The 13,435-nt window shown below is 34.5% G+C and overlaps 2 protein-coding genes across 3 annotated transcripts in view; one reads left to right on the forward strand and one right to left on the reverse strand.

The window, feature by feature from the left end:
- LOC105206253 (ATP-binding cassette sub-family G member 1-like) overlaps positions 1–13,435 on the reverse strand; it is a 65,589-nt gene that overhangs the window by 36,565 nt on the left and 15,589 nt on the right. The window contains exon 2 of one of the 2 annotated variants that reach the window (XM_039452393.1): positions 13,167–13,423. The exons of the other annotated variant lie outside the window; for it this stretch is intronic. The gene's annotated coding sequence lies outside the window, so the exon portion shown is untranslated. The remainder of the gene's footprint in view (positions 1–13,166; positions 13,424–13,435) is intronic. 2 annotated transcript variants of the gene reach the window in all.
- LOC120358360 lies at positions 7,298–8,340 on the forward strand. The gene is made up of 2 exons (XM_039452401.1): positions 7,298–8,174; positions 8,221–8,340. The coding sequence occupies exons 1-2, from the start codon at positions 7,714–7,716 to the stop codon at positions 8,249–8,251; spliced, it is 492 nt and encodes a 163-aa protein (XP_039308335.1). The 5' UTR covers positions 7,298–7,713; the 3' UTR covers positions 8,252–8,340.

Here is a 13,435-nt window from a genome sequence, read left to right on the forward strand (position 1 = left end):
TAGAAAAAGTACGCGCTCATTCGCAAAATTTTACTAATTTTTATTTCGGTAACTATTGCGAGTATTGAAATATGGTAAAGGACTTTTCTTCTCAGTTTGACTTGCTCTATCAATCCATGAGAGCATAAATAGCTATTTTCGGACACCCTGTATATGCAATTCTTAACCCTTAAACACGTAAGTGGGTCTGTGAGAGCCCATATGAAGTTTTGAATGCTTGCTATGTGAAGACGGAATGAGATAAGAGGTGCAGACCAAGATGTAAAAAAAGTTTGAAATCTCCTCTTTTGATTGATATGGTTGATCAACTTTTTTGGTCAACTAGAATTCGAATGGCACGGCAGCAAAGTTTTGTTAGAGTTAATGCGACCCATATAGTAAGTCAGAGCTGGATTTACTATAGGGGCTTAATGGACTATAGCCCAGGGCGGCAAAATATAGGCGCGGCAAAATGTGGAGACACGACGCGCTGCGGCGCGTCGTGTCGTAAGACCGCGTTTCAGCGGCGGCATACGGCTGAGGTTCAGTCGATTATTACATATATGAGGTTGAGCCCGGCAACCGGTACCGATACTTACGATACGTGAGAGTTCGTTTGGGGTTGTTTTAGTCTTAAGTATTCGGACAGTTTGTTTCGATATATCTTTGTGCCTGTTGATTGCATCTTGCATCACAATCGGTCACCGGAACGATAATTATCGTTCTGAGTTTTGAAAACTATAATTTGGTTATTATGGCCAAATCGTTTCCGCTCTTCTAATTATTGGGAACGAGTGCCAATAAAAAGGAAGCAAGCAAGCACTTTACGATACGTGAGAGTTAGCGTGCGACAATATTATATTCATTAATGTTTTATGTTTAATATTATATCCATTTATATTTTGTTTTATCTTTCATATTTCTAAATAAAATAAATTTCTTAATTAGTATATATATATATATATATATATATATATATATATATATATAAATTTTAGTTATTAATCGCAATTTTTTACGTTTTTTCCCTTTTCCTTTTTTTATAATTTGCATCAGAATGCTGTCTTTAATTTTTTTTTTAATATAAAAAACACGAGTGACGGACGGGTACGATTAAGTGGAAGTCAGTATAAGAAACAAAGGTTAGATAAGGCTGAGAGAGGACATAGTGTTATAGAAAAAACACTTAAGATTGATAGTTTTTTTAATCCAGCCATTCCCATTGCTGGTTCTTCAAAACAACTGCTTCCCATTACTGGTTCCAATGTTCGGATAATAAAGAAATTGTACCAACAACGTGTGACATAGACCATTTTAATTTCACCTCAAAGTCCCCAGAGTCAACTATCTCGTCTTCTATAATTAAATATTGATGAGAGTAATATAGTTAATTCTAATGTGTTTGTAAATGATCCAGTTTTATGGGTAGTAAACGATGCTACACGTGTATACGTTTTGCAGCATGAATTAACCAAGACGTTTATAATAAAAATTTTGATTTTTTCCGTTCAAAGAGACTTTGTGGTAAGCAATATCGATATTTAAATGAATCATTATTTAAAACTCAACTTGTCAATGGCCACATAGTAAAACAATCGTATTTAATGTACTCAGAAAGTTCGGGTTCAGTGTTTTGTTTGGTGGAACTACAAAAATGGTGTTCCTTGTCAATTGTTTGGTGGAACTACAAAAATAGCAAAAGAAGGATTTGACGACTGAAAGCATGGCAATAATGCATTAAAAAATCATGAGAATTCTTTTGAACACAAGTCGTGTGTTTTAGATATAAAAATGAGATCAAACACTCTTGGAAAAATTGATACACATTTTTTGTATCAAATAGACACAGAGAAAAAGTACTGACGCAACGTTTTAAAACGGGTTGTAGCCACTGTCCGTGCCTTGGTAACTGCAGGTTCACCGTTAAGAGTCATATCGAGAAGTTTGGTTCGTCAAGCAATGGTAACTTTATAATGTGTCTTAAACTTATTTCTGAATTTGATCCTTTTTTGGTAGAGCATATAGCTAAGTACGGTAATCCAGGTCAAGGCCACACTTCGTATTTATCTTCTACTACATATGAACAGTTTGTTAAGTTAATGGCTGAAGATGTAACGAAACAAATAATTAAAGAATTAAAGAGTGCCAAGTATTTTTCTATTGTAGTAGATTCAAGTCCAGACATATCTCATACCGATCAACTTGCAGTGATTGTGAGATATGTTTTGGAAAATGGACATCCTGTAGAAAGGTTTTTGTGTTTTGTTCCGAATGCTGGTCATAAATCGATCGAACTTTTTGATGCTGTTGTCATTGTGCTTATGGCTTTTGATATTGATATTGCAAATTGTAGAGGTCAATCATATGATAATGCCAGGAATATGTCTGGTAAATATGCCGGATTACAAGCTAGAATTAATAAAAGTTCTCCAAACGCTGTATACTCTCCCTGTTCAGCTCATTCCCTGAATTTAGTTGGAGAACATGCAGCAAGTTGTTGTAAAGAAAGTAATGACTTTTTCCTTCTTCTTCAAAATTTGTATGTATTTTTTTCAAGTTCTATTTATCGCTGGGAAATATTACAGAGACATTTAACACAACGTGAAAACAGAACTCTAAAAGGCTTGTCACCAATACGATGGTCAGCCCGTTATGACGCATGTCAAAGTCTTAATAAAGATTGGAATGAAGTGATTGAGGCTCTTGCATCAATTGCGGAAAATGAAACAGAAAAATCTTGTACTCGATGTGAAGCTTCAGGTATCCTCCGTCAACTACAATGTCTTGAAACAGCTATTCTTTCTTCAGTATGAGATGATTTATTACAGAGATTTTCTTTTTCTAGTAAGAAGCTTCAAGCAGCTGACATTGATCTTTATACTGTAGCAGAATTATACGGTTCATTAATGACGGTTCCTAATACTATGTTGAAAGTATTAGGAAAGCATTTGATATCTATGAAAATGCTGCTCTTAAAAAATCATTTATTACAGATTATAAAGATAATTTAAAAAGAAAAAGGATAAGAAAACTCCAAGACGACGAATCACGAAATTTTGAAACCGAATTTAATAAACGAGAAAACTTTAAAATCAATACTTTTTATGTCATAGTTGATAGAATAGTTGCAGAGTTAGAACGTCTACGAAAAGTTGAGCACAAGTTTTGGTTTTTTAATTAAAGGAATTACATTGGATGATAAAACTATTGCTAAAAATGCTGTCAGATTAAGTAATGAATATAAAGAAAACTTGCCAGATTCAGAATTGTTTCAAAATGAATGTCTCTATTTCTTTGGATTTTAAAAAAATTTAGATAAACCTCCAAGCACTATTCGAAAGATCTGTAAAATGATTTATGATAAAGGCTTCCAAGAAGTGTATCCTTACATTAATATCGTACTTAGAATTTTCTTATGCATATCTGTAACGAATTGTTCAGCAGAAAGATCTTTCTCAGCATTACGGCGCGTCAAAAATGATCTCCGATCTACGATGGGTGATAAACGTCTCAACTATTCAGCAATTCTTACAATTGAGTCAGAAATCGCAAAACGTTTAAATTATGATGATATAATTGATTCATTTGCTGATGCTCAGTTGCGTAAAAAAGAAATAAAATAAAATCAAATCAAAATTATAAAACTTAAAAAATAAGAAAATAATTAAACTTTAAAAAATTAAAAAAAATTAAAAAACAAAAAAAAAACAAAAAACCGGAGTGTGAAGTCCTATCGTGCAGCCTTCTCGTGGCACACTCTGAGTGGTATTTAATAATTCATTTAATATAATAAATAATCAATTATAATACCAGCTAATGCACGTAAGTTTTTTTGCAATATTATATAAGTTGACAAGTTACATTAGGTTAAAAAATGTTACATTTAGGATTTATTTTACACAAGTATTAGGATTGTTAAGTTAAAAGTTGTTACACTTAGGAATTATCATGTTCAGATCGCGTTATGCATTTCTTATAAAAATTCTAATTTTCACTACCTGTACAAGGGGCGGCAGCTACTTTTCAGTCCCAAGCGGCAAAATATGTAAATCCGCGCCTGGTGTAAGTGAAACTTTTTTTGTGAGTATTTTATATGAAAAGGCTGGACAAAATACGTTCGAACATGTCGGTTTGCGGATGTTACTCGCTTATATTCTGTCTAAAGTTGGAATACCATAAAATGCTGTAGAAAAGGGAGTTTTTCCGAAATATATCATGAAACACATCAATTTTCAATTTTAGAAACGATTTAATTAAGAGGCGCGGTCGCGACTCGCGCTTGTTTTTTAAAAGAAAACTTTTTTCTCATCTCTGAATTTCTCTGAACGAACGAAGCGAGAGAGACCGAGCGCCTCTTTTACTCAGCAAGTTTAAGCATAACGAGATTATCAGAACTCAGCAACGGCTGAACCGATCAAGTTCTGAGTAGTCTCAATCGATAACTTGAGAACAAATTGCATAACAAAAGTGTTTTTATTTTTTCTCTCCGTGCCCTACGAGCGGAGAGAAAAAATAAAAATCGCGATGCAAATTCTAATCTCTCTACATTTTTTTGTAAGATACGTCTCCTTGGTCGTCGCCCTCAAGAATTCACATTTTCAACACAGTGTGGCGCTCGCTACTACACTATCAGCATTTATGTGATGTGCATCACGTGACCGCGATCATGATTGCGTATGACAGGTTTCCTAACTGCTGAATCGTCAATAATATCTCGGTTCGTAGGGCAAATGACACATTTTTCTGCCGAATTCGTTTGCGTGGTGCAAAAATGTGTTAAATAAGCCTATTATTAATGAATATGTGCAGTTAAAAATATATATTTTGCATTAACTAGTGTCAATATTATATTATACTCCTACGAGTGCTACGTATAAAATTTTTCAAGTGTCATAAGATATGATTGACAAAGTGCACATGAATATGATAATGAAACGAGGTTAATTAAATCGTATGACCTTATTAAATTTATTTTTATTTTTCCATCTTTTTCCAATGCATATTTTTACCTTTCCCAGCAAAAATGTGGTTTATTTTCTCAGGTCTGACTCTAAGTCATACTTTTTTAATTCTAGCGTTAATGTAAATGTATATTTGTATTAAATTGACGTTTGAAACAAGTGTCAAAAAATTGAATAAAGATATAAAAATGATTCCAATGCCTGGTGTACGTGTAATTTTACAAGTTGAGTCTCAGAGGCCTCAACGCTGCGTGTACTTTCTGGTTTCAGAAATTTGTAACTGGATTAATTAATAAGTAAGGTAAGTATATTTTGAATCCTGTTTATTAAAAAAGTTAATAAAGTAAGTGTAACTTTTACAATGTATATAGAGTTTACTGAAAACTAGTTAAAATAATACATGATATTAAATATGCTCGCTATGTTACAAAATAAATTATTTTTTTATAAGAGAAAATATCTTTTATAAGACGCTTAGAAATATTATTGAATATCATGTAACAGCAAGATTAACATATATTATTTATTTACAATTAACATTTATTTTGTAACACAGAAAGCATATTTAATATCATGTATTATTTTAACTAGTTTAGTGAACTCAATATATATTGTAAGAGCTAGACTCAACTTTGTTAACTTTAATAAACAGGATTTAAAATGTACTTACCATACTTATTAATTAATCTAGTTAAAAATTTCTAAAACCAGAGAGAATACGCAGCGTAGAGGCCTCTGAGACTTAACTTGTAAAATTACACATATTTTTATATCTTTATTCAATCATTTGACACTTGTTTTAAACGTCAACTTATTCAAAATATACATTTACATTACGCTACAGTTAAAAAAGCATGACTTAGAAGTAGACCTCAGAAAGCGAACCACATTTTTGCTGGGAAAGGTATAATATGCATTGGAGGAAGATAGAAAAATAAAAATAGATTTAATAAGGTGCATGCGATCTAATTAGCTATGTTTCATTATCATATTCATATGCACTTTGTCAATCATATCTTATAACACTTGAAAAATTTTATACGTAGCGCTCGTAGAAGTATAATATAATATTGACTCTAGTAAATGCAAAATATATATTTTTAACTGCACATATTTATTAATATTACACTTATTCAACGTGTTTTTGTACGAGACAAACGAATTCGGCTGAACAAAGTGCATAATATATAAGCTTATCTATACAAGAAACATATTATTTATTGTGGATAAGAGTTGAGGTTAATTATATTCACGTAAGCAGTTTTTGAAATTTGTTTGATATATATATATATATATATATATATATATATATATATATATATATATACTGTATATGTACACACACACACACACACACACACGCGCGCGCGCGCACACGCACATATATCATGGAGTATGGACATAAGTTATGATTTCAACTTACACGTAAGATTATAAAGAATTAATGTATGTATGTATGTATATATATATATCACATATATATATATATATATATATATATATATATATATATATATTGTTACGGTCGTGCGATATTTGTAATGTGTCACCGTATAGTTTATGTAATCGATAGTAATGAGTTGACGGTCGCTCGTTGACGACGGTTGTTGTTATGTTGCTGACGTCGGGAGCCTCGTTTCGGTGACAGACGTGTTCTAATAAACGTCTCAGTTTCTTTTAAAGAATCTGCTCAATTATTTATTGTGCGTGAATGCGCGTGAGTGTCTTGTGCCACCGTCGGACGTAACAATATATATATATATATATATATATATATATATATATATATATGGGTCATTCCATGTGAAATCGAACACCGCAGGTCCAGAACAATTCTTCACCTAACAACTTCTATCTGGGCGCAAAAAATAGGTATTGATATAGACTTTTAAATGCCATGTGGCCCGTTCCCGGATTCAAAATGGTTGATCCAATATGGCGGCTGAAAGCAGTAAAATTGCGAAAAAATGTAAATAATTGATTGTTAAACCTTTGTGAAAATGTTGTTCATGTCTTTAGGGGCTTTTTTGGCACGATAGAAATATGATATGCCTTGATGTTCAAAAAACAAGATGGCGGATGCAATATGACGGACAGAAGCAGTGAAATTGCGAAAATGCAACGACCAACTTGGCGTAGTAGATTTGAAAAATGCTTGACATATTCCCACAGCCTCTTACGGGCACGATAGGGATATTACATGCCTTAAATAATTATAAAAATCAAGATGACGGATTCAACATAGCGGTCAGAAAAAGTCAAAGGTACATCAAAATTAGTTTTATATAAAAGTTCGTTACTCAAAAGGATAGAAAATCTATTTTTGAGACCTTACTAATTTTTAGTAATTTGTTTAAATAAGCATTGTTCTAATAATATTAATCATTGTCGTATTATTATTTTAATTATATAAGTTTTATCATAATTAATTAATTCTTATTGTAATAATATAATCATGCTCTCACACATTGTGTTGTGTAGTTACGTTCGCGTCCGCTAGGAGGCGAGCATAGGTAGCGGCGCACTCGCAAGAGAAATTGCGACCCTGCGTTTTTAAGTATGACTGGCTGTGGAGCTCGCAGCTACGGATATATTTGACAAATTTTCCATGTCAGTACTTTCTACATTTGCAAACAGTTCTTCTTAGGACTACTTTTTCAATCACTTTTTTTGAGAAATACTTTTTAAATCAGTTCTTTCTTGTGACTACCCTTCAGAACAGTTTTTTCAAGATTACTCTTTGAATTAGTCCTTTTAAGGACTATCTGTAACGATGAGCACTATTTCTCAAAAATTGAGGCATGGTGATAGGTGTGTTAATCCTTTTATGACCAATGACGCTGATAATCGTATCGGAAAAAACTTACGTTCCATTACTTCGTCATTGCTCAAAAAATTCCCTTCATTAGATCCGAAATCAAAAATTTGCCATTCATGTAGAAAGAGAGCATATGCATTGAATACATCCGATCTTGATGTCAGTGATGAAAACCTCAACACCACTAATCTTAGTACTGAACAATCAGAAGGGAAACGTTATCAAAAAACGATTTCAAGAGAAGAAGAGTTGGAAGAGATATTGAATGCTTTGAAAGATAAGTTCTCCAGCTTACCATACAATGACCCTGATCGAATGCGCATATTAACTATCGCTCCTCTAAGTTGGTCCATTCGAAAGATTGCGTCAAAGTTCGGTACCACAATACACATGGCTAAAAAAGCGAAAGATCTCAGATCTTCAAAAGGGATTCTACCAAAAATAACATCTAAAGTTGGTCAGAGCTTACCCGACGAGACAGTTGAGAAAGTGAAACAATTTTACGTCAATGACTCAAATAGTAGAATCATGTCCGGAAAAAAAGAAGTAGTTTCTTTAAAAAGTGATGGGAAAAAAACTATAAAACAAAAACGTCTTGTACTTTATAATCTGAAAGAGCTTCATGCTAAGTACAAGGAAGAAAGTATTGATCATCCTGTTGGTTTTTCCAAATTTTGCCAATTGCGTCCAAAATATTGTGTTCTTGCTGGTGCATGCGGTACTCATTCCGTGTGCGTTTGTGTTACGCATCAGAACTGTAAGCTGATGCTTGATGCGATCAATGTAGCTTATTTAACGAAGAACTTGGAAGAACCAATTAAAGATTACAAGACTGTCTCAAGGCTATTATGTGCCAGAAACCGAAATCGGAATGCCATTTGAATAATTGTGTATCCTGTCCTGGAACAGATAAACTTTATAACCTCTTTACTCGCCTTCTCGATGAAGCTGAGGTTACTGAAGTTCTTTTTAGCGTTTGGGAGTCAACAGATAGAGCCACTCTACGGACTAATAATTTTCCTGTGGAAGATTTCATGCAAGAATTGTGTGAAAAACTGATCAACTTAAAGACTCATCACTTTATCGCAAAAGAACAGTCATCTTATTTGGAAAACCTAAGGACTAATCTAAAAAATGGGGAAGTACTCGTTCAGTGCGACTTTTCCGAAAATTATGCATTTATCGTGCAAAATGCAGCGCAGGCATTCCACTACAATAACGACCAGTGCACTGTGCATCCAATTGTTTATTATTACCGGAAGGAAAGTGAAGTCAAACATCGCAGCATTCTCATCTTATCAGACTGTCTTTCCCACGACACGGCAGCTGTTTACGTTAGCCAGAAGATTATAATGCAGCAAATAAGAAAAGATTGTAATGTACAAAAATTAATATATTTCACAGATGGAGCGAAACAGCATTATAAGAATCGTTTTAATATGGCGAATTTAATACATCATGAAGATGACTTCGGTGTGAGGGCGGAATGGCATTTCCATGCTACAGCACACGGAAAAGGAGCATGCGATGGCGTGGGTGCTGCCCTGAAAAGAGGAGCAACACGAGCAAGTCTTCAAGCTTCTGCCACACATGCTATACTAACCCCAAAGGCTCTCTTCACATGGGCCAAGAAAGATTTGACAAATATAAAAGTATATTTCTATACGAAAGATGAATATGAACAAGTAAAGCAGTCTCTTGAGAAAGGATTCAGCATAGCTAAATCGATTCCGAATATACACAAAAGTCATTCTTTCATACCAACGTCTGACAAGCAGATTGTCATCAAAAGATTTTCTAATTCTGCTACAGAAGTTATATTTCCCAAACATGATACAAAAAAACGAAAGACAATGTAAACATGATTTTCTTGAATTTGAAATTTGAAGTTAAAGAATATTATCGAAAAAAAACAGAAACGGTTAGGAAGAGATAAAAAACCGAACGAGATTGAGTGAGAATGCTCATACTCTCACGCACACACGCGCGCGCGCACACACACACACACACACACACACACACACACACACACACACACACACACACACACGTACATGCACACACAAACAAAGGGATCAGATATCCGCCACGTCCTCGTCGTTGATTCTGGATAAAGCTAAGAGCGGGAATCTGATGAATAAGCGTAAATGATCAATGGAGACACTGAAAATACTTTCTCCTCTTTTGATTCTCGGATCCTTATCATTTGTCACTATTCTCTAACTTTTTCATTTAGTCCTGACGGATCATATTTGTTGTGCTATTTCGAAATCCGAAATTTCGATATCAAAATCGTAATTAGCGACCCCGACAACCACCACGAATCAAGTTTGAAGGTGATCAGTATAGTTGCGTAAAATATCGCCATTTTCAATTCATTATGTTGACCATTACAACGTGGACGACAGCCGATATGGTTTTATCTCGGAAAAAATTGATCAATTGATGTAATGAACACTGTTTTCCTATAATTTTCGTTACGTTTTTCAGTTTTGATGTACCTTTGACTTTTTCTGACCGCCATGTTGGATCCGTCATCTTGATTTTTATAATTATTTAAGGCATGTAATATCCCTATCGTGCCCGTAAGAGGCTGTGGGAATATGTCAAGCATTTTTCAAATCTACTACGCCAAGTTGGTCGTTGCATTTTCGCAATTTCACTGCTTCTGTCCGCCATATTGCATCCGCCATCTTGTTTTTTGAACATCAAGGCATATCATATCTCTATCGTGCCAAAAAAGCCCCTAGAGACATGAACAACATTTTCACAAAGGTTTAACAATCAATTATTTACATTTTTTCGCAATTTTACTGCTTTCAGCCGCCATATTGGATTAACCATTTTGAATCCGGGAACGGGCCACACGGCATTTAAAAGTCTATATCAATACCTATTTTTTGCGCCCAGATAGAAGTTGTTAGGTGAAGAATTGTTCTGGACCTGCGGTGTTCGATTTCACATGGAATGACCCATATACATATATATATACATACATACATACATACATTAATTCTTATATATATATATATACACACACACACACACACACACACATATATATATATATATATACAGGGTGATTCAGAATAACCCGTTGTCTTTCAAGGGACGTATTCCTGATCGAATTCTAAGACGATTTTTCCTTTGCCAAAAATTTGTCGGACGCTTAGATTTTGAAATATCAGCCGATTAAATTAGCATATCACGGGTCGAATACAGATGGTACGCAGGGGCGGCGCACTCACCGTTACGCGCGGGTGTGTCGTGAGGTGCCTGCTGCGCTCAGCTGATACAACACACAAGTCTTTCTCCCCTCTCACACTCACTCTCTCTCTCTCTCTCTCTCTCTCTCTCTCTCTCTCTCTCTCTTTCTCTTTCTCTCTCTCCCAGTCACATGCTAGCTTTAACTTAAAAATGTAATTAATTTTTTTCTTAATTTTAATGATTTTAATAAGAGAAGTGCCTGGAAATTCTTTGTACAGTCAAAGAATCGAACAAAGAATTGCACGAAATCTACAAAAGTATTTACATCTCGAGTTTTTAGAAACAGTAGTACTTTTTTTGTCACAGTGAGAGAGGGGGGGGGGGAGTGATAAAGAGAAAGCGAGCGCGTGCGTGCTTGCATGAACAAGTTTGGACATGCATTTACTTACGTATTATTCTGTACAGCGATCAATTAGTTGTCTTCACGATGAGACAGACCAAAGTTTTCTTGATCCTTTCGTAAATTATCACTTTAGTATCATAATACACAATTCATTCACTTGATCGCTAAAACTTGAGTAACTAATTAACGATCACTTCGAGTAACGATCACTGCAAATAATTATTAGTCATTCAGCGTGCGAAAATATGTAGCTTGATAAAACTCGTGTTTACGTGCGACGAACAGACAACACGTGTTTACTCGGGAACAGGAAAGAGCCGACTGATTTTATGGGTTACGTTATGATCGAATATGAATGCGTGATTGGTCGAACAGAAGTTAGAACGCGGCAATTTAAAAGTAAAGTAGTGATTAATATTGTTTTTAATAATAAAATTTATAGAAAAATATTTTTCTATTTATTTTATTAAAATTATTTTTTATATCAAGAGATTCTACACTAAGAAAAAAAGTTATTGAATTTTAATAAATATTTGTTTGAATACTTGCAATGACATAATTTATTAAATCTAATTAAATATTTCTTTAATACAAGAATCACTAATGTAACTTAACTATCATTTTTTTACTGAATAAATATTTATTTACATTTAATAAATTGTGTCATTGCAAGTATTCAAACAAATATTTATTAAAATTTAATAACTTTTTTCTCAGTATAGAATCTCTTGATATAAAAAAATAATTTTAATAAAATAAATAGAAAAATATTTTTTAATAAATTTTATTATTAAAAACAATATTAATCACTACTTTACTTTTAAATTGCCGCGTTCTGACTTCTGTTCGACCAATCACGCATTCATATTCGATCGTAACGTAACCCATAAAAGTCGGCTCTTCCTGTTGTCGAGTAAACACGTGTTGTCTGTTCGTCGCGCGTAAACACGAGCTACATATTTTCGCACGCCAAATGACTAATAATTATTTGCAGTGATCGTTACTCGAAGTGATCGTTATTCGAAATGATCGTTAATTAATTACTCAAGTTTTAGCGATCAAGTGAATAAATTGTGTATTATGATACTAAAGTGATAATTTACGAAAGGATCAAGAAAACTTTGGTCTGTCTCATCGTGGAGACAACTAATTGATTGCTGTACAGAATAATACGTAAGTAAATGTATGTCCAAACTTGTCTATGCAAGCACGTGCGCGCGCGCTCGCTCTCCCCCCCTCTCACTCTGTGACAAAAAAAGTACTACTGTTTCTAAAAACACGAGATGTAAATATTTTTGTAGATTTCGTGCAGTTCTTTGTTCAATTCTTCGACTGTACAAAGAATTTCCTGGCACAGAGAGAGAGAGAGAGAGAGAGTGAGAGAGAGAGAGGGAGAGAGAGAGAGAGAGAAAGAGAGAGAGTGAGAGGGGAGAAAAACTTGTGTGTTGTATTAGCTGAGCTCAGCAGGCACCTCACGGCACACTCGCGCGTAACGGTGAGTGCGCCGTCCCTGCGTACCATCTGTATTCGACCCGTGATACGCTAACTTAATCGACTGATATTTCAAAATCTAAGCGTCTGACAAATTTTTGGCAAAGGAAAAATCGTCTTAGAATTCTTCCAGGAATACGTCCCTTAAAAGACAACGGGTTATTCTGAATCACCCTGTATGTTCAAGAATAGGGGATTGCGCTCGAATCTCATTTCTTGCTCGATGCGTTGGATGCGGAAAACGATTGCAAAATGCGTTTATCGCAGAATGTTTATCGCATTCTAGGATAAAGTGAGAATTATTGACCTTTCAGGTCTGGATTCCTTCTCGTCCAGCCAATGCGTCGCTCTCATGAAACGATTGGCGGAATTAGAAAGGCGTACGGTAATCTGTACGATTCATCAGCCGAGCGCCTTACTTCTGGAGAAGTTTGATTCCCTGTACGTGATGGCCGATGGTCATTGCATATACAGAGGCCCGGTTAGATCCTTGATACCACACCTGGCTTCCGTCGGCGCCCAATGTCCATTTAATTACAATGTAGCAGATTTCGTTACGTACAGCTGGAACAATTA

The sequence above is a fragment of the Solenopsis invicta genome, chromosome 8, assembly GCF_016802725.1.
Source record: "Solenopsis invicta isolate M01_SB chromosome 8, UNIL_Sinv_3.0, whole genome shotgun sequence".
NCBI classification, from domain to species: Eukaryota; Metazoa; Arthropoda; class Insecta; order Hymenoptera; family Formicidae; genus Solenopsis; species Solenopsis invicta.

Coding starts and splice junctions, on each gene's coding strand:
- LOC120358360 (XM_039452401.1), top strand. CDS start 7,714: ATGAGCACTATTTCTCAAAAATTGAGGCATGGTGATAGGTGTGTTAAT. Junction 8,175..8,220: donor AAAAAAGCGAAAGATCTCAG/ATCTTCAAAAGG, acceptor AAAGTTGGTCAG/AGCTTACCCGACGAGACAGT.